Source organism: Leucopleurus acutus (genome assembly GCF_964270905.1).
Source record: "Leucopleurus acutus genome assembly, chromosome: 5".
NCBI classification, from domain to species: Eukaryota; Metazoa; Chordata; class Mammalia; order Artiodactyla; family Delphinidae; genus Leucopleurus; species Leucopleurus acutus.
Window position 1 is genome coordinate 79,436,317 of NC_139147.1, and position 19,755 is coordinate 79,456,071.

The following is a 19,755-nucleotide window of genomic DNA, read 5'->3' on the forward strand; positions in this document are numbered from 1 at the left end:
TCATAAATATTATCTCATTCAATTCTCCCAGCAATCATAGAGACTGGTAGCTATTATTCCTATTTTACAAAAGAGAATACCGAGGATCAGAGAATAAAAGGCTTTTCCAAGTAACTCAGGTAGAAAACAGAAGAATTAAAATTAGGGACTCAAACATTTTGCTCCAGAGCTCTAATTCTTGTACTTTCCATGACACCAGGCTGGAAATGTTAAAGGCGAAAGGTCTTCCCTTCAAACATGAAACGGAGAGTATAAGGGCCTATTAGGTTACCATGAATTAGGTCACGGCTGCAGCTACTGTTAAAAGCCAAGCTCCGTTCCTCCCTCTCACCTTCTATCTCCCCATTTAGCACAGTTTCATTCACTTTTCCATAAATATTTATCAAATATTCACTACATATTGATATGAAGGACAGGAATTACTTTAAAGAAAAAAAAAAAGGAGACAGGAAAATCATCGATTCTCCGTCCTCCAGGGGCTTACAATTCCATTAGAGGGGTTAGTTCGTCCACATATAACTGTAATATAGGGCTGAGTACAGGCAAGTAAGTATTAAAGTATATGAAACACAAGATGCTAGAGCAAAAAAACAGAAAATCAGAGAGGGCTGCACGGATGCAGTGAGAAGTGAGACGATCTTAGAGGGAGAAAAATATTTAAGATGTATGCCACAGGAACGTAAAGATATAGACGGAAAACATTGCAATGTGCACTAGCACTTGGCAAATACAAGCGTCCTTTTAGGTAAAAGTAGAGGAGGATCAGACTCAGAGGATCAGCTGTGGTCAGATTATGCAGGTGTGCAAACCCCAGGCATAGAAGAAGCTTGGCTGGCATCCAGGGAATAGATATCCAAAGGATAAACATGGTCCTCATGACGAAAGGAGAGAGTGGGCAGGGGTCATTGTAAGCTGGGACTTAGTGTAGATGTGGAAACAAACACATCGTATGAATCACATATATTTTGGGCCGTGCACAGACAATTTACATTAATGACACTCCCAGGAGGAATTCCTGTTTTTACGAAAAGGTTGCCATTGATAAAAAGTGAGTATGGGACCATAGCAGAAAGTTGAATTCACCTTAATCAGGAATGAATGTGAGTCCGCAAGAAAACAAACATTTCTGCCTTCGACCTCGGGAATACAAATGAACAAGTGCTATGAAAAGTCTGTTATTCCCCCCAACAGAAACTAAAGAAGCCAAAGGAGGCAAGGGATGATGCTGTCTCAAGCCTCAGCGTTCTCAGTTCCACTGAAAAAGCCTTCCTCTACTCCACAACTCTGCTCATGCCTCTTACCAGGCTTTCCTGAGAAATGTTTCCTTTTCATAGAATATTCAGAGTCAAGCCATAATCAAATGGCTACTATTTACTTAGTGATGGTTCAATACCTAGTCTATATTAAAGAACCAGGACAAATAACAAGGAAATAATGAAAAACTGAATTTGTCATTACTACCATTCCTGCCCTCCTCTCACCTATTGCCTCGTGAACTTTCTGCTTTACGACACATTCCACTTAAACCAGTTCTAGATGCTCTGTCCCCAACTGTTGTCCAAAGTGGAATCCAGGCCCCCACTTGAATTTCACTCAAAAGGGTTTAAAGGAGTGAGATATCTCACCAAGTCATATCCCCTCTTGGTTTTAGTCCCCACCAATGAAATAGAAAAATAATAATACAACTCCCACCGGGATACTTTGAAAACCAGGTGGGCTAAGGTCTTGGGAACCACATGTCCTGTAGAATGCTAAGGGTACAGCAGGTTCTTCTGTCAGTGTTGGCTCACAGGGTGTTTGGAAATGAGAGAATTGGAGGATTACACTAAGCGAATGGTAGGAGACCCTACAGATATTAAATCACAAGTCCTGGTCTCAGGATGAGGCTAGCATGAGGCTAGCTTTTGGTGGTGAAAAAAAGACCCTACAAGAAGGAAAAGGTTGAGGTTTTGAAGGGACACTGAGCCGCCTCTGAGGATAGAAGCACCTCAGATGCCCATTAAAAGGGAAAATCCTTAGGCCCCCTCCCAGATTTACCAAATCTGAACTTTTGGGAGCAGGGCCTAGTGATCTGAATCTAACAAGCCCTTTGCAACCCCTCCCCTAATTCTTTCCCACACTCAATTTGAAATCTGCTGGCCTAGAATTTGGTTATTGGGCGCTAATGCAAGTGCTAACAATAACTGGAACAATTTAATTAAAATCCCACAACTCTGAACACATTTAAGGAGAACTCTTTACTAATGTATTCTAACCCAATTCCTGGGGACAGGGAAAAGACTTTTCTCTCCCTCGACAGCTCTGTGTTCTCACCCACAGTGCCAACAGAGCAAACACAATCCACTTCACTTGTCCTCATCTGTAGAAATGGCAGCAGCGTCTACCACCTTGAAGGGGTGCTGTGAGTTTCCATTTACGGGCGTTTATAAAGTCTTCTGAGTGTTCTGATAAATCAACTAGAAACGGGCATTACTCATAGCACCCTGTTGGAGCTTAATACATACTCAATTGAAAAGCAATGACAACAATACAGCGATATCCACAAATCAGCATTCATTACAGCCATGTATGATTCTCACCCTATCGTCACAATTTCATCTAAACAGAGCTGTTTCTGTCTGGAGACTGTAGAGTCCCTCTCATTAACGAGGAGTCATCTTTGCTCAGTGGTATCCACATTTCCTCCAGTAAAGTTCACATCTCACTTGCCTCAGAGTTCTGATTTTTCAGAGGAATTTCCTATTTGGCAAACACTAGGATAGAAAGCAACTATCTCTTTCCTGAAGAAAGTCAGGATCCTGCAAAGCATCTTGGACTCCTCCAGTTCCCATCTCCCCTCTTTCCAAATGGCTCTGGACTCTTAGCTCCCCTTCGCCATGGTCATGGCCACCACCCCATTTCAGGCTCTGGTCTGCCTCGCTAGACTCGCAGTTGACTCCAAACCATCCTACCATTGTCACTTCTGACCAGTCAAGGCCTGCTATATTAAAGAAAGCCATCTAAACGGAGACCAGGTAATTTTATTCTCTTTCATAAAGTTCTTTATTGTTCCCAAATGCTAACTAGTATAGCCTCAGATTGGAAAAATCCCCAAACTGTCACCTAAACAGCTAAAGAAAAGTAATTCGCTTATTTGAATTAGGGGAGCGGCTGTAAGGCACTCGGGGAAAGAAAGAGAGCAGAGAGAGACACTCAGGCAGAAGGAGCAGCTTGAGCAAAGGGCTGTAACACTAGGTGTCTCTTTATCTATGCAGTTCAGAGTTCAGCTTTCTCCAGGGGCAACATCTGGTAGCCGGCCAAGACTCCACTGATGGAGGTGCTCCCTCCCCTCCCCCTGCCTTCTCTGCCCTGTCTCTCAGGAACCAGAGCACATCTTGCCATCCTCGGTTTTGCTGACTCCAGTCTCCTCCTCTGCATGAGCCTTTACATGCATAGTTGAGGTTGAGGAATCTGTGCCTAGTGGGTTTGAGGTTTCATCAAGAGAAAAAGAAGGAACTTAATGTGATTTCACTGAGTAACTATTTTCACTACAAAAAATTCCCATATTTATTTTTTTCCCTTTTTGAAATGGCACTAAGGAAATACATGCCAGACTGCCATGAACAGGGTTGTACTTTCCAAACAGTAGCAAGGACTAAAAATAGAAAAGCTTGATTTGCTCAAGATGTATATAACATAACTTCCTCTCCCGCTTCCTTTCCCCACCATGCTGAGCCAGTGCACAGAAGTGTACATGTTGGACCCTTTGAGTGTTTACAACAGCGTCAAAAGCATCAAAAGGGTGATAAGCCTATGTATAGTACATACTCCATAGAGGTTTCCAGAGAATTCTTATTGCCAAGACAAAGAATGAATCAATCAATCCACAAATATCTACCAAATATCCCTCAATGAGATAAACACTATGGGTGATACAGGAATGTGAGCCGTGATCCAACCTTCAGACAGTTTCTAAAAGGGGAATAACAAGAGAATAATAGATAGCATTCAAATCTGTGAGTCCAGAACTTCCAGTTGGGATGGGGGTTGGGGTCACCTCTCCTACTGTGTCACCCTGGGCAGTTGACTCAAGAAATCTGGGCACCCATTTCCTCATCACAGGAAAGATGAACTGGATTACGATCCTTTCGAAGCTGAGGCTCTATGATTTGTGACGTTAAGTGATTTCTACAGGTCTCCCCCATGTCGTATTTTGATTCTGGCTTTATGATATAGAGTTTGGAGACACATGATGTAATTACATCAGTCCACAAACAGGCATATATTCAGTGGCAGGAAAATGAAACATAATTAACTGATCCATCCATTAACTGACTCATTGTAGCCTTTACTATGAACCAGATACTACTGGATACTCTATACTCTTTACCTTAACTAATCCTCAAAATAACTTTCTAAGTGATCATTCCCATTTTGCATGTGAAAATAACTGGTAACACAACTTCCTGGCACTAAACCCTAGGTTCATGTCACTTCACCACACCACCCAGTCAATAGAGTCAGGATGCAAAGAAGGGAGAGATGGGGATGACACAACTGGCGGTGTCAGAGGGTACGAATTAGGCTTTTAAAATATGGGAAGGATTCCTGATCAGTTGAGAGCTGAGGATACTTCAGGCACCAAGAAAGACACAAGGAGAATTAACTCACATGGGAAACTGACAGTGACGCCATCAGCCTTGCAAGAGCAAAGATGAAAAGAAAAGAGCACAGTGGGAGATGAGGTGTACTTTAAAGGATGAGGTAGGTCTTGGAGTACTCTGAAAATCAACTAAGAGAGGAAATTTAGTGTGGCAGTCAAAAGAAGCCATAGAAGGAAAATAACATTTTTTGAAGACTAATTGGTTAGGGAAATGCAGCTGGAAGGGAAAAAAAAACACAAAGCAATGAGTCTATTGTGATATGGAGAAGGAATGAACTAGGACATCAAAAATGAAGAGACTAGAGCAAACCTGAGAGTCATTTTGAACCAAAAAAAAAAAAAAATCAGATGTTGGTGATAGATATATTTAAAAAGCAAGACACATCAACAGTGACCACAGAGTTTAGAATTTGGGAGCCAAGAAAATATGGTGGTACCTCTAACAGAATGGAAGTTTTGGGGGAAGACGTGACTAGAATTTGTACACCTATTGAATGTGAAGGGGTTCCCTGTGCAAAGATTTTCTATGGATAAATGGCACAATAGTTGTCAAAGAAAGACACAGTGCCAAGAGTCGTAACCAGTCCAAGTCATTAAATAGACAGGGATGGAAGTTGACTCTGTGAGAGTTGTGACTTCTACTGAGAGAAGACAGAAGGTCAAAAGGGAGAACACTGAGTGGGCACCTAAAAAATTAGGGACAGAAAAAAAGAAAAAGGGAGTTCTAAGAAAGAAAAGGAATAGTTGCAGATCTAGCAAAGGAACCAAGGAGGTTCTTTTTTTTTGCTTTTAATATTTATTTATTTATTTGCACTGGGTCTTAGTTGCAGCAGGTGGGCTCCTTAGTTGTGGCTCATGGGCTCCTTAGTTGCAACACACATGTGGGATCTAGTGTCCTGACCAGGTATCGAACCTGGGCCCCCTGCATTGGGAGCATGGAGTCTTAACCACTGTGCCACCAGGGAAGTCCCCCAAGGAGGTTCTTTTTAATGAAAATTGAAGGAGGAAGCAAGGAGGTTCAAGTCATCAAGAGTGTTCCTTGCCTGACAGAAGTAGAAGAATGTCTCAGAAAAATAACAGTCATTAGCGAATCAGGGATTGGCGGGGGGGAGGGGGGTAGGTGGTAGCAGATGCATACAAGAGCCATTTCAATAGAGTTGAAATGACTTAAGTTCATGGTAGGACTGTAACTTAAAATCGGAGAGAAACATGGTGGAGGGGAGGGGAGAGAGCCTCATTTGCTGAATCTGTAACTGTGGAAATAGTTTTCTGTAGTAGCTGCCATGCCCCAAAACTGGTTTCTGTCCCCACTGGGTCAGAAGAGAAATACTAAAGTGACACTGTATGGCTTTCAATGAGCTAAAAGGAAATGGAAACAATCCAATAGGCACATTTCAAGTTACAAAATGCCTTGATGTAAAATGATAATAAAAATGATGATGTTCCCTGAATGTGCACAGTGAAATATTCTTCTGGTTGCTGTACTTTTTATTTAATTGTTTGATCATCTCTCAATGGAATACCTGAGTCTCAGCCAGCCAGGTCCTCTGTGCAGTTCTGAGACAGGTTTTCTGAAGTCAGGACCCTGACTCTCAAGTGCACATATCGGCGCAGTAAACTATGGCGTGAATCTTTAAATCTGTGTTCAGGGGACAGTTTGCCATGCTCTTTTCAATACACATCATACATCAAATATACCACTGAAGGCCATTCAGTTAATCATTGCTCTAAATATATAATTTCTAATAGAAAGAATGAAAGCTCAATGATGCTAAAATAATGTTATGAAAAATACATATTTTAAGGTAAATCCTTTAATTACTGATCCAGAAAGTGCTATCAAATGGGTTATTTTCATCTGACTGTCCAAAAAAAAAAAACCAGAAGATGAGAGAAATAGAATTATCATACTAGTTCTATGACTGAAAAATTGAGAGATTTGGCTTAGAGATGATCCTCCCCAAATCACATATCACATGGATGTGTCATCTACAGGTCAAAACAGAAGGTGGTTTTAGGATAGGCACAGACTCCTTTAAGCACTAAAAGGAATGACACAAACTGTGGGGAAAGGAGGGAGTGTCTGGGCTCTCTCTCCCGCTCTCTCTCTCTCTCTCTCTCTCTCTCTCTCTCTCTCTCTCTCTTTCTCTCTCTGCTTGTTTACACCAGGTACGACCAATTTTACTTTTTTCTACAGTAATAAAAACTGACATCTTTACTGAAGTTTATTGACAAAATAAATATAAAAACAAACAAAAAATTTGGAAAAAATTCCATTTTAAAGGCCTACAAGCAGCTTTCCTGTATTTTAATGTCAAAGTACAATCTTCCAATCTGTAAAGATGCAGACAATTTTAAAAAGGCTAAAGACAATATTGCAATAGAGGATTTTACAACCAAACTCATAAAAGCGTGGGCCACCAATTAATGAAATTACTTGGAGAGGAACATGACAATTGGTGTTTTGTGTCCTTCATTGAAAAACAGTATAAAGGAAGAGTAACAATAAAGCGGTGCTGCCAGAAGAGAAAGAGATGGACTGGCATGACTCAGAAAAACGCAGGGTCTCATTCCTGCCCCAAGACACCTAACACTATGGAAACCTGGACTATTACCTAACTCTCTGAGCCTCAGTCCCTTCACTAGCACAAGGTGGAGAATTATCCCTACCCTCCCCCTTCATAAGTTATTTAAAGGCTCAAGTGAGATAAAGTATATGAAAGTCTTTCATTAAAAACAAAACAACAAAACAATGTCAATTTTGGAATTTACGAAATTTACAGGGTAGGAGTCTTGGACAGGTCAAACTCAACAAAAGTTAATGATAATAATAGCTTAACCCCTCAAGGATTCATATAAGTACTGCATGCAGTAATATATTTGCAGTTTTAAATACCTGACTTTTGAATGGATCAACCCAAATTAGCTATGCACAGAAAATCTCCCTAAAACATTAGAGTTGCAAAAGTAAGAGTTAATGCCCTCGGTTTTGGGTTTGGCATCCCCTATGTCCACTTTTACCACTTCTTTCGGACCAAGTTGTTTTGTTCCCATGTTGAGTGGATTACGTAAATTACAAAGGAACTAAAGGATCTGTGAGCCCAATAGGGCTTCCTTACCAAATCCACGGATAAGAAGTACATGGTACAGTCGGTGAGGGGATTGTCAGGGAATATGCCGGAGGCTGGGATGGAAGATGTGCTTATTTCCACTAAAGAATTACGAAGGAAGCTATCTTGGTGGCCCGTGGCCACTAGCCATAAACACATATTGGTGATGACTTTGGCTGCTTTTTGAGAATTTAAAATGATCTGCCTTCTCTCATTTGAAGGGATTTGATACTAAGCCAAGAGGCTTAAAAGTCCCCCAAATGCATTTTGTTTTTGTTTTTATCCGTTCAGAAATAAATCACTGCTTCCATGAGACTTGCTGTGAAATCTAAGCTAGCTTCCTCAAATCTTTGAGGCTTAATTTTTTTTGTATTTGTTAAATTAAATGTGTGCTATTCTTACTTGTGAAGATCAATTCAATAAGATACAGTATTTTGCAGTTTGTAAACAACTATGAAGTTATAAAAAGCTAATATTTTATTATTGGAAATAACACCTTGGGGCGTTGAATTTTAGAGTCATAAGAGAGCTAAGATTATTTAATTCAATCATTTTGACGAAAGAGCTTGTGGGAGTATTTCTTTGGTAAAAAGCCTTAAAATCCTCAAGTGAACCTTGGCGGGGTGTGGTACATCATTAGTGAACCTTGGGGAGGTGCGGTACAAAGCAAAGGACAGCAATAACTATGCCAGGATTCAGCACAGAGAACAGTTAACCCAGAACTGTGTAACCGTAATAGCATCAATGGTAAACGTTTACTAAGCTCTAGGCTATGGCAGGCTCATACGATATTCTCTACGTAACCTCACAACAACACAAAGAGGTAGGTACAACAATTATTCCCATTCTACAGATAAGCAAACAGGGGCATGAAAAGGTTAAATAACACGATCACAGTCACACAGCTAGTGAGTGGGGAGCCACGTGTGACCCCAGGTAGTCTGGATCAGCACTTACAGTGTGCGCCATCATACTATGTTGTCCCTGAAGTTTTACTTGGCCTAGATGATGCAATCAGGGAGGGCTTTTCTGTGGTGGCGCCCTCAAGGGCAGCAGCGTGAGCTTGAGATAAATAGCAAAAGATAGCAATATCTAAGCTGACTTCAAACTGCCTCGACAAAAAAGGTGAGGGGGTGGGGAAGCCTCTTGGAAAAGAAAGTTTGGGGTACATACTGAAAACCAGTCAAAACAGCAGTGAAATCACTTAATGAGTTCATTCTTTCTAATAAAAGGTACTTTGCCAGAATCCCTGACACTCCTGGTGACATAGTCATAGAAAGGCATGAATGGGGAAAAAGTGAGGAAGGAAACTGAGAACTCAAGCAGACAGCACCCCGCAGAAGGGCTGGCCACAGCCTGCTGCTGCCCTCACTGGGCATATATGTACAGCATGTAAAACAGGGGCTTTGCTACCTGCCAATGGATCTTCACAACTAATAAATAGCCTTGATGCTGTTGTTCTGTTCTTGGCATGTGTATCTAAGGGAAACCCGTTCCCTGGCCTCCCACACAGCGAAGACTGGATACACACACCCTGTGGCTGACTATTTAAAGGACTATATGTTGAGGTAGGTTCCCTCTATGCCCACTTTCTGGAGAGTTTTTCTCATAAATGGGTGTTGAATTTTGTCAAAAGCTTTCTCTGCATCTATTGAGATGATCATACGATTTTTATTCTTCAATTTGTTAACGTGTATCACGTTGATTGATTTGTGTATATTGAAGAATCCTTGCATCTCTGGGATAAATCCCACTTGATCATGGTGTATGATCCTTTTAATGTGCTGCTGGACTCTGCTAGTATTTTGTTGAGGATTTTTGCGTCTATGCTCACCAGTGATAATTGGTCTGTAATTTTCTTTTTTTGTGATATCTTTGTCTGGTTTTGGTATCAGGGTGATGGTGGCCTCATTGAACGAGTTTGGGAGCGTTCCTCCCTCTGCAATTTTTTGGAAGAGTTTGAGAAGGACAAGCGTTAGCTCTTCTCTAAATGTTTGATAGAATTCGCCTGTGAAGCCGTCTGATCCTGGACTTTTGTTTGTTGGAAGATTTTTAATTACAGTTTCAATTTCATTACTTGTGATTGGTCTGTTTAATCACTTCATTGTACAGCAGAAACTAACAAAACATTGTAAAGCAATTATACTCCAATTAAAAAGAAAAAAGTGGCAAGTAAAGGACTGTATGTTTCTGATTCAGATAAAAGATAAAGTTTGGAGTACAAGCGAGCTAGGTCTACCAGAACAGCAGATTCAGAGCGGCCCCCAAGTACATTTTCTCCCTAAATTCAGGTGTATATAGTATTGATAATTTGAGAGTACATCATCACCACAAAATTAAAAATAAAGAAAGGAAGCAAGCAAGAGGGATTCTTCCATATGGTAGAACTACTGAAAAAGAATACCAATATGAAGAATGGGAGAAAAAGTCCAAAACCATAAAATAGGAGTTCCATAAGGAAGAAAACGGCAATTGAAAAATTAAAACTCATTTTCCCAACATCACAAGAAAATCCCCCTTAGCTAAATAAAAACTTGACTCCTCAGATCAAACAGATTCACTGAATGCTGAGTAGAAATACTGGGGTGAGGGTGAGGGTGAGGGTGAGGGAAGCTGTATCTAGAAACAGTGTAGTAAAATTGCTGAATCCCACAAACAAAGCTTACAGATCAAACAAGAAAAAGTTACTAAATTGGAAAAAGAATCAGACTGGCATCAGATTTCTCATCTGCAACACTAAAGACTGAATGATACAAAGTAATAACATAGAAATCTTTGTTGAATATTGAGGTAAAGAACATTTGACCCTAGAATTCTACTGCAGCCAAACTTTTACTTAACGATGAAACCAAAAAAAAAAAAGTGATTTTCAGATATGCAAGGACTCAGAAAATATATCATCCATGTAGCCTTTCCCAAATAAACAAATAAGTAAGTAAATAAATAAATAAATATTTTACAAAGTACTGTAGGAGGAAGAAATTAAAAAAAAAAAAGGACATAAAAGAACCAATATGATGAATTCAAGAAAAAGAAATAGCAAACAAGAAACAATGCAATAAACAAAAGCTATAGTTTATTAATAGTGTGATGGTACAATTTCATGGAGAAATAATTCTTTAAAAAGAGGTGTTATAAAGTTTAAAATATTGCAACACATTCTCCAAACTGTGTTAATAATACTTTAGATGAGGCAGGAAAAGGAGTGCTCAAACTTCATATGGTGTATATGTTAGGAGTGGGGCACATATGCATATCATAATTTTTCCTTGATAGAGAAACATGTTTGAAAACATTTACTCCATATTGTTTGATTTATTTACATTACTAAGAAAAATCATGCATTACTTTTTAGATGTACAAAAAATAAATAAACGTATTTCAGCTTTGAAGGAATCACTAAGGTTCCTGATGGGAAAGACAAAATGGGATAAAAACTTCCACTGACTCAGAAAGAACCAACTTAAGTTTCACTTAATTTGGGCACAGGAAATTTTCTGAAATATGCAAATACTGTAAATTACTCCCAATAAAGAAACTCAGGAGCTAAAGCAAATCTAACCTCATTGGTTAGCTCAACACACAACAGAACTGACCGCAACCGATTTCCCCATAAGACTTTTCTTGTCCAGCAATCAGCCAAACTTTCACTGCAGAATACATGCATGTGTCCTAGATTATTTCAGAAGAGTAGCAGCAGTGGTGATTGAGTTGATATGGGTGAATGAGCCTGTGTGTGCACACCTACTCCACTATCGATCCCTGGGAAAGGGTTTACCTTTTAAAATAGATGCTTAAAAAACAAGGAAGAGAAACTATGACATTCAACAGAAAGGGTCAAATTACTAAATGAAACATTGGAATAGTCCCTATCGGCTGTGGCCTGCTATTTTCAAAGAAGTTTTTATAAGTCTAGACACCAAAAATATCTCATTTCTCACCTGAATACCCAATCAGAGGATGATTCAGAGCGAAAGGCAAACAGGAAAACTCCGACATTCGCTTCTAGAAAGTCACACCGCCCAGAGGCTGTGACATGCCTAAGAACCCACCAGCCCTGCTAAACAGACACTCCTCTACATGTGTGGACCGTAAAAGGAGGAGATAATCACGAAGCCAGCTGCTGCTGCTACTGTTGTTGCCAGGGTCACAAATAAGCCTACAAATCAACTAGGGCCCCTCGCGAACACGAGACCCAAAGGAACAAGGCAAAGGGCCACGAAGAAATAAGCATCATGCTCACTCCTCTGGTATGTTTTCATGGATCAAGATAGTCTTATATCCTCACTACACAGGAAGGGTAAGCACTTCAGAGTGGATTAAAGTTCTTCCTGAGCATTTTGGTTTTGCTCTAACAATATCGCGTCTCTACTCTTAATTTTTGTAGACTGGATCTCCTTTTTCACCGAGCCTCTTCCTTCCTCACCCCACTACCAGGTAGCAGAAGGGATGACTTCTATGGTAGGGTATGTCCAAACCATATAAATAAAGCAAGGCCTGCTGCCTATTTCTGTGAGCTCATGAATGAATGTGCCCATGGCTGGGGGCCTGAGTTCTCTACGTCTACAAGTCAAATTCTGTCATTCCATACCTGTTATCATGATGGCACTAGACTAAGGGTCACAGGACACAGATTTCAGTTCCAGTTCTACTGAAACATCAGTAGATTTTTAAGCTATTATTGATAAATGAAATACATAAAGTGAGTAAGTAGATAAATGACTACAATCCACCCTATACATCTATGAGCTTTGAAATTGTTTTCACAAGAGTAGAAATGACTTGGCCCACAAACTTTTGGACCCTGACTTTAAGACAAGACAATAAAGGATTTCAGAAGTTTCTCCAGAAACAGACTTATAGACACAGAGTACAGACCTGTGGTTGCCCAGGAAGGTTGGGGGAAAGGGGAGGGAGGGGTGGACTGGGAGTCTGGGATTAGCAGATGCAAACTAATATATACAGAATGGATAAACAACAAGGTCCTACCTTATAGCACACGGAACTCTATTCAATATCCTGTGATAAACCATAATGGAAAATAATATGAAAAAGAACATATATATAACTGAATCACTTCACTGTATAGCAGAAATTAACACAACACTGTAAATCAACTCTACTCCAATAAAATTTTTAAAAATTAAAAAAAAAAAAAGAAATCTCTCTTCTTCCTTCTCTTTTCAACAAACTCTGGGCATTTCCCCAAGTTCAGTGAATAGCTCACATGACACTGTTTTCATGCTCTCCTCAGAAAAGTGACCTCTTTCAGGAGTTTTATGGGTTACCCCCTTGAGACAGACACCACCTCTCTCTCTCCTGGCCTGACAGTTCCTTTGAATGCACATCATTTTCTAAGTGGGTAGGAAGAAAATCAGTATGAGGAAATCATAAAGGGACAAATTTCAGTTCAATAAGAGAAAGACATTTGTAATACCTGGAGTAACCAGCAATGGATGAGACAGTCTGTTTTCTGAGGTGGAGGGGCTGGAGGTACCCTAGCAAAGGCAGCCATCTGCCTGAAGGGATGGAAGAGCTGATGGGAACTGGAAAGGTAAAAGCCCAGGGTCACAGACACGTAAAAGCAAGCCACGGTCTGGGCCACAAAGAGAGAGGCAGAGTGAGGAGGTGTCAGCTGGTGGTCATGAAGAAAAAGTCAAGCAAACATGTCATAAAAAGGGGAAGTTAAGTATCGGGCACCTGAACTCAAAGCCATCAGGTATCAGCAGGTAAATCCCTGAGGAGCTCAAGGAAGTCTACCAGACAACTCAGAGCTATTTGCATAGGGCTTCCCACAAGGGCAACACATTTTGTCTGATGGTGGGTTAAAAGCACCACTTGGCACCCAACAACAGACCTGGGGATGTTAACCTTATATTTCAATAGTAACAAATACTGCAATGATTTCAGAATATTCTTCAGAATATTCTGTATTCTTATACTTGTTGCTTTATTGCCTAAAATTCCATTCCCCCATTTGAAAATTAAGATCCTAATTAGCCATCAAAGTTCAGTTCAATTGAAATTGTTTCCAAGAATCCTTCTTGCATGTCTCCAGACAGAGTTAATTTATTTCCCCCACTCTCTACCTCAACAAAGGACTAAGATTGTGCTTCTGATCAAAGCATGATGACTAAGGAATAATTTACTACGAAACACCTTAATTTAGAAGTTGGGTATATATGCATCTTCCAAGCTTGAATTGGAGGTTGTATCTGATCTATTCCTTGGCCTTCAACATTGCCTCAGCTGTAGTAGTCACCCATAAACATTTTGTTAAATTGAAAAAAAATGAGGAGAGTCAAACGACAGAAAAGGCACTTGAGTTACGATCTCTAATTCCCTTGCAAACCTGAAATCCTATGACGTATTCTGCCCCTTTAAAACTTCTCTAAACAATGCTATACGCCTGCCCATTGGCTGGCTGAAATAGAAAGGAATTACCAACTGTGGCATGAGATCAAACAAAGCTAACAGTTCCAACGTTGAGACTCAGGGCACTAGACCCATGATGACAAGTTCTAAGGCTATAAACCCCAGTGTATGTGTCTGACTTATAGAAGTTATTCAACTTATCATGAATGAATGAATAACGAATGAATGAAGTGACTGCTAAATGGTCACCCCAAACCTTACAGCGACTAGGCTCGAACTGATACTGACAGAAAAGAAAATCTCTCATTGATTTTCCAAGATTCATCTTTTCCCACAAAAATGAGAATTCTCAGAACAAGAATTCTTGGCACTAAATATTTGCCTTTTGCAAAGGAAAAAGAAAAAAGTTTACAGCATACATCAGAAATTCAGAGACAAGCAAAACTCCCAACAACACCTGGTCCTTCCAAACAAAAGCATGTTACCCCCTCATCGGAAGCTCAGAGTCCTGAAGCAAAATCACGGCACAGTGAGAGGAAGGACAGATAAAGAGCCAAGATTTCTCAAGAGTTCTGTCAGAAACGATAGGACCCACATCTTCTTGGGTCTCAGTTTCCTCACTTGTGAAGAGAGGGAATTAATTCATTCAGCAAGTATTTGAAAAGCTGTAACTGGATGCCTGGCACCAGGTTTAGACTCAATGATCTCTCAGGTCCCTTTCAGCTCTGAAAAACTTACAATTCTTAGAGTCACACTTAATAGAGGTTCTTTTGGCTCTGACCTGAAGATCTGGCTGGAAACATAAACAGATTTCTACATAAAAACACACATTTACCAGCTATAATTTGGACTTGGCAACAGGAGTTTTCACCATTGGCTGGGAGAAAAACGTGCAGAATTTTCTCCTGTGATTACATTACTCTGAGTTCCATCGTAGCTCAAATCTAAAGTTGGGGCAAATATGGCCAGAGTGGGACCAAGCCTCTATCACATCACATCACCACCACACAAGGAAAGGACATGCCCATTTTCTTCTTCTTCTTCTTCTTTTTTTTAAATTTATTTATTTTATTTATTTATTTTTGGCTGCGTTGGGTCTTTGTTGTTGCACGTGGGCTTTCTCTAGTTGGGGCCAGCGGGGGCTACTCTTCCTTGTGGTGCGCAGGCTTCTCGTTGCGGTGGCTTCTCTTGTTGCGGAGCACGGGCTCTAGGCACGTGGGCTCAGTAGTTGTGGCTCACGGGCTCAGTAGTTGTGGCTCGCGGGCTCTAGAGCACAGGCTCGGTAGTTGTGGCTCACGGGCTTAGCTGCTCCGCGGCATGTGGGATCTTCCCGGACCAGGGCTCGAACCCGCGTCTCCTGCATTGGCAGGCAGATTCTTAACCACTGTGCCACCAGGGAAGTCCCTGCCCATTTTCTTTCGAACTTGCCAACAATCTTCCACATATTCAATAACAACACACCTCTCCTACCAGATCTGCCCTTTTCCATTTGGCAAAATCTGTTTTATTTTTTTATCCTTCTTCCTTCTGTTTTATAGAACATAAGCCAACATGGCAACAGGCTTTTTGTTTATTTCCTTCCTTTTCAAAAACAAAGTCATAGTTTGGATATAGTTAACAGGACAAGATCTACACAGGAAAAGACTTTTTGTAATTTTATGAAAGCCCCAGGTTTGATTTTTCTTAATGAAACCCTTGGCAAGCCTTATTATTATTCTTGTCGCTGTTACTTTTATATGGCGACATTTATAACATCAAAATATCTGTAAGGTGATTATAGTTTAGTACATTCAAATCCATCTGTATTTCATTTAATTATTAGAGGTAGATACAGTTATCTTATCTTTAATTACAAGAAAAGTGGGCCTTAGGGTGACCTGGTCGAGATCATGTGACAAGAATGAGCTGCTCAACTAGTATCAAACACAACTCTTCTTGTCACAAGGTCAAGCAAACTTTTCAGAACTCAAGATTTTAAATGCTTACAAAATAGTTACATAACTATTCAAGAAAGAAGATAGACTAAACAAAGTGGTAATTGCATAAATTAAACAATATGCAAAGAACAGCCCTTACTAACATGTAAGTTTCATAAGGGCAGAACCCTGTTTGTCTTTTTTGCTATAGAATACCTAGTGCTATAAAGGTGCCCACGCAGAGCACAGAAATATTTGTTGAGTGAATTAATCATTTCTACCTTTGTCTCCTCTAACCTGAAATTTAAGAGAAAAAAAGACACAATGACCTGAACTATTTAAGCAGTTACTTTCTATGGCTTTTCCTCTTTAAAATTTATTATGGGGAATCTTAAACATATACAAAGGTAGAACAAATAATGAATTAAACCTCCATGCACCCAACAATTATCAACTCATAGCTAATATTTTCTCACTCAGTAGCTCCCTACTCTTACGATTTCTTCTTTATTGGAGTCTAGTTGATTTATACTGTTGTGTTAGTTTCAGGTGTACAGCAAAGTGAATCAGTTATGCGTACATATATATATATATATATATACACACACATATACATATATATACACATACCCACTCTTTTTTAGATTCTTTTGACTTTAAAGCAAATACCAGGCACTATTCACTTCATTCACCAATCTTGCCGACATTTCTCTAAAAAATAAGGATTTTTTTCTTTGACATATCTATAGTAACATCATCACCCCTAAAAATATGACAATAATTGTATGACAATATTATTTAGTTTTCCTTCCTGACATAACTGGCATTTAACTGCCTAAACAGTGGCAGCTGGTCACCAGTGGCTCTACGTGAACACAGGCTGAGAACTTTTACTGAATCTAGCCCTGAGTCACTTTGCTCGCAACACTCCCTGGAGCACAGATACTTCTAAATAGTCAACACATACCGTCCTGTGCACGCCTGACCTCACTCAGAAGAGAAAACCTAAGAAATTTTGCTGTTGCTTTTGCTAGAAAGATGTTGCTGACCAATTAGTACCCACAGTGACCAACCAGAACCTTAAAATATCATCCTTACTCATTTAGAATGCAACGTCTGTGGAAAGAGAAAAAAGGCAATAAAAAAGCCTGCTTGTGTGTCTCCAGGATAACAAGAAAATGTGGACTTCTCAAATGGCATTCCTAAAGAATGACTTTCAGTTTCAAAATAAAATTAGTAGGTAAAAGGATTTCCAGGGCTTCAGAGGGCAAGCCAGCAGAACTCTGGGAAGCTTGAGCTGGGCAGTTGGCATTAAAATGCCTTAGTGCTTTGTGAGGTGTAAAGCTCTCTCTGTAGGCTCTGGATAAATCTTTATCCACCACAGAAACAATCTCAGAATTCATGATTCCTAGCTTATAAACATGACTTCAACCCCAGATCTCACCTGTGCCCTGAAAGCACTGTCATCAAGGGGAGGTGGAGGAGGGAAGTTCCCAGAGCCCGATGGAGACGCACTGGAATCATCTAGAGATGGAGGCGGGGGTGGAAGAAAATCACCTGCGGAAAGGAAACACACACATGAAATTAACACGGATGCAATACTATAGCACTCTTACAAACACAGACAGTCCCCAACTTATGATGGTTCCACCTATGTGCAAAAGCAACAGGCATTCAACAAAAAACATACTTTGAATTTTGATCTATTCCTGGGGTAACCATATGGGGTGCAATGCTGTTGTGATGCTGGGCTTCGGCAGGCAGTCTCAGCTCCCAGTCAGCCAGGAGATCGCCAGGGTGAACAACCCATACACTTACAACCATTCTGTGCCCTCACAACCATTCTGTTTTTCACTTTCAGTACAGTGTCCAATAAATGACATAATATACTCAAGTTTTTATTATAAAATAGGCTTTGTGTTACATGATTTTGCCCAACTGTAGGCTAAATGTAAGTGTTCTGGGCATGTTTAAGGTAGGCAAGGCTAAGCTATGATGTTTGGGAGATTAGGTGTATTAAATGCATTTTCCACTTAATATTTTCAAGTTACAGTGGGCTTTTCACGATGTAACCCCATCATAAGTCAAGGAGATTTGCATTAGCTGGCATTTTACTGCGTTGTAATTGGCTTTGACACATAATTTTTTGTCCTGCACAGCAATTATTCCCTAAGTTCTCCTCAGTTAATTAGCATCCTTAACTTTCAGGAGAATGAGGACCAGACAGGATACTTAGAAGTGACATAAAGCCGGTGTAGAAGCGTGTCAAGTACATTTAGCCAGAACAGGGAAGGTGCTTGGAGCACTGGATTACTGAGGTGTATTAGACTTGTTCCTTGTCCTCAATGAATTTTCAGTCAAGTAGAGATGGACAAAAATGTATAAACAGGTAAGGTAACACAAGGTGCAATTTATTAAGCTCTACAAACTCTTTTGGAAGTTAAGATAAAGGAAAGCTTACATTCATTTGGAGTAACAAGGAGGTTTTACTGGAGAATTTAAATTGCCCCTGAACGTTATGATGTAGATAGTTAAGTTCATGCTAGACAGAAATAAAGGAAAACAGAGGCATAATGGTAAAAAAAAAAAAAAAAAAAAAAAAAAAAACAGGGTCTAGAGAATAAAAAGCGAGTTACAATATAGCATAAACACAAGAATGTAAAATAACACTAGAAGGTTATAAAAATTAAGGCAGTATAAAAATAAGCTTTTAAGTGTGTTCCACATCTAGCATAGAGTTTGAATTTTATTGTGCATGCAGTGAGGATCCATTAAGGATTTCTGAGAAGGAAACACTTCTAAGAATATGATTTACTAAAGACTAACCTAAAAGTGTGTGCAGGACAAGATTAGGAGAAACTGGAATAAGAAACATCCAATTTGGAAATCTATACACTATCCAGGCTTTAGGATACTAGGAAACCTAACATCACTATGGGTTCTTGGTATGGAATCGTTTAAAATATTCTTTGCAAGAAATTCTATTAAGAAAAGGAAACCTTCATTTTCTGAAAAAAATTTCTCTATGTGCCCTTTTCCTTTTAGCAATAATGTTTTAGACGTGTTGGGGAACTGTCCTCCTCTATGGATAAACAGTTTTTCCTTGCATTTCAGCTGCTCAACACTTAGTGGTATAGTCTCTACCACTCCATGAGTCACTGTTGGATAGTACCAAAACATCACAACTTAGGTCTTCAGAAAAGAAAGAGTCTAAATCTCACAGTGGAAGGATGGTGACTTGGACTGATTGTTCTGATACACCTTTGAGATCGTTCAATTGAGCTCCATTTGCCTTATAAATAACAGTCTTACACAGAGAACAGATTTGTGGTTGCCAAGAGGGAGGGGGAGGTGGGGTAGGGATGGATTGGGAGTTGAGGATTAGCAGATGCAAACTATTATATATAGAATGGATAAACAGCAAGGTCCTACTGTATATAGCACAGGGAACTATATTCAATATCCTATGATAAAGCATAGTGGAAAAGAATATGAAAAAGAATGCACATATATGTATAATTGAATTACTGTGCTATACAGCAAAAATTAACACATTGTAAATCAACTATACTTCAATAAAATAAATTTTTAAAATGTAACAGTCTTAGAGTTGGAAGAGTAGCTAACAGCTGTCAAGCCTAGCTCCCAGCCATATTCAGGCTACCAAGAAGTCAAACACACTATCTTTAGAGTACTCTGTTTTTTGGACTCT

At 39.7% G+C, this 19,755-nt stretch overlaps 1 protein-coding gene across 3 annotated transcripts in view; it reads right to left on the reverse strand.

The window, feature by feature from the left end:
* Positions 1-19,755, reverse strand: part of LPP (LIM domain containing preferred translocation partner in lipoma) — a 685,690-nt gene that overhangs the window by 362,042 nt on the left and 303,893 nt on the right. For all 3 annotated transcript variants that reach the window (XM_082839405.1, XM_082839407.1, XM_082839406.1), the window contains one exon: positions 17,488-17,600. In XM_082839405.1, coding sequence (XP_082695531.1) covers positions 17,488-17,600 — 113 coding nt within the window. The remainder of the gene's footprint in view (positions 1-17,487; positions 17,601-19,755) is intronic.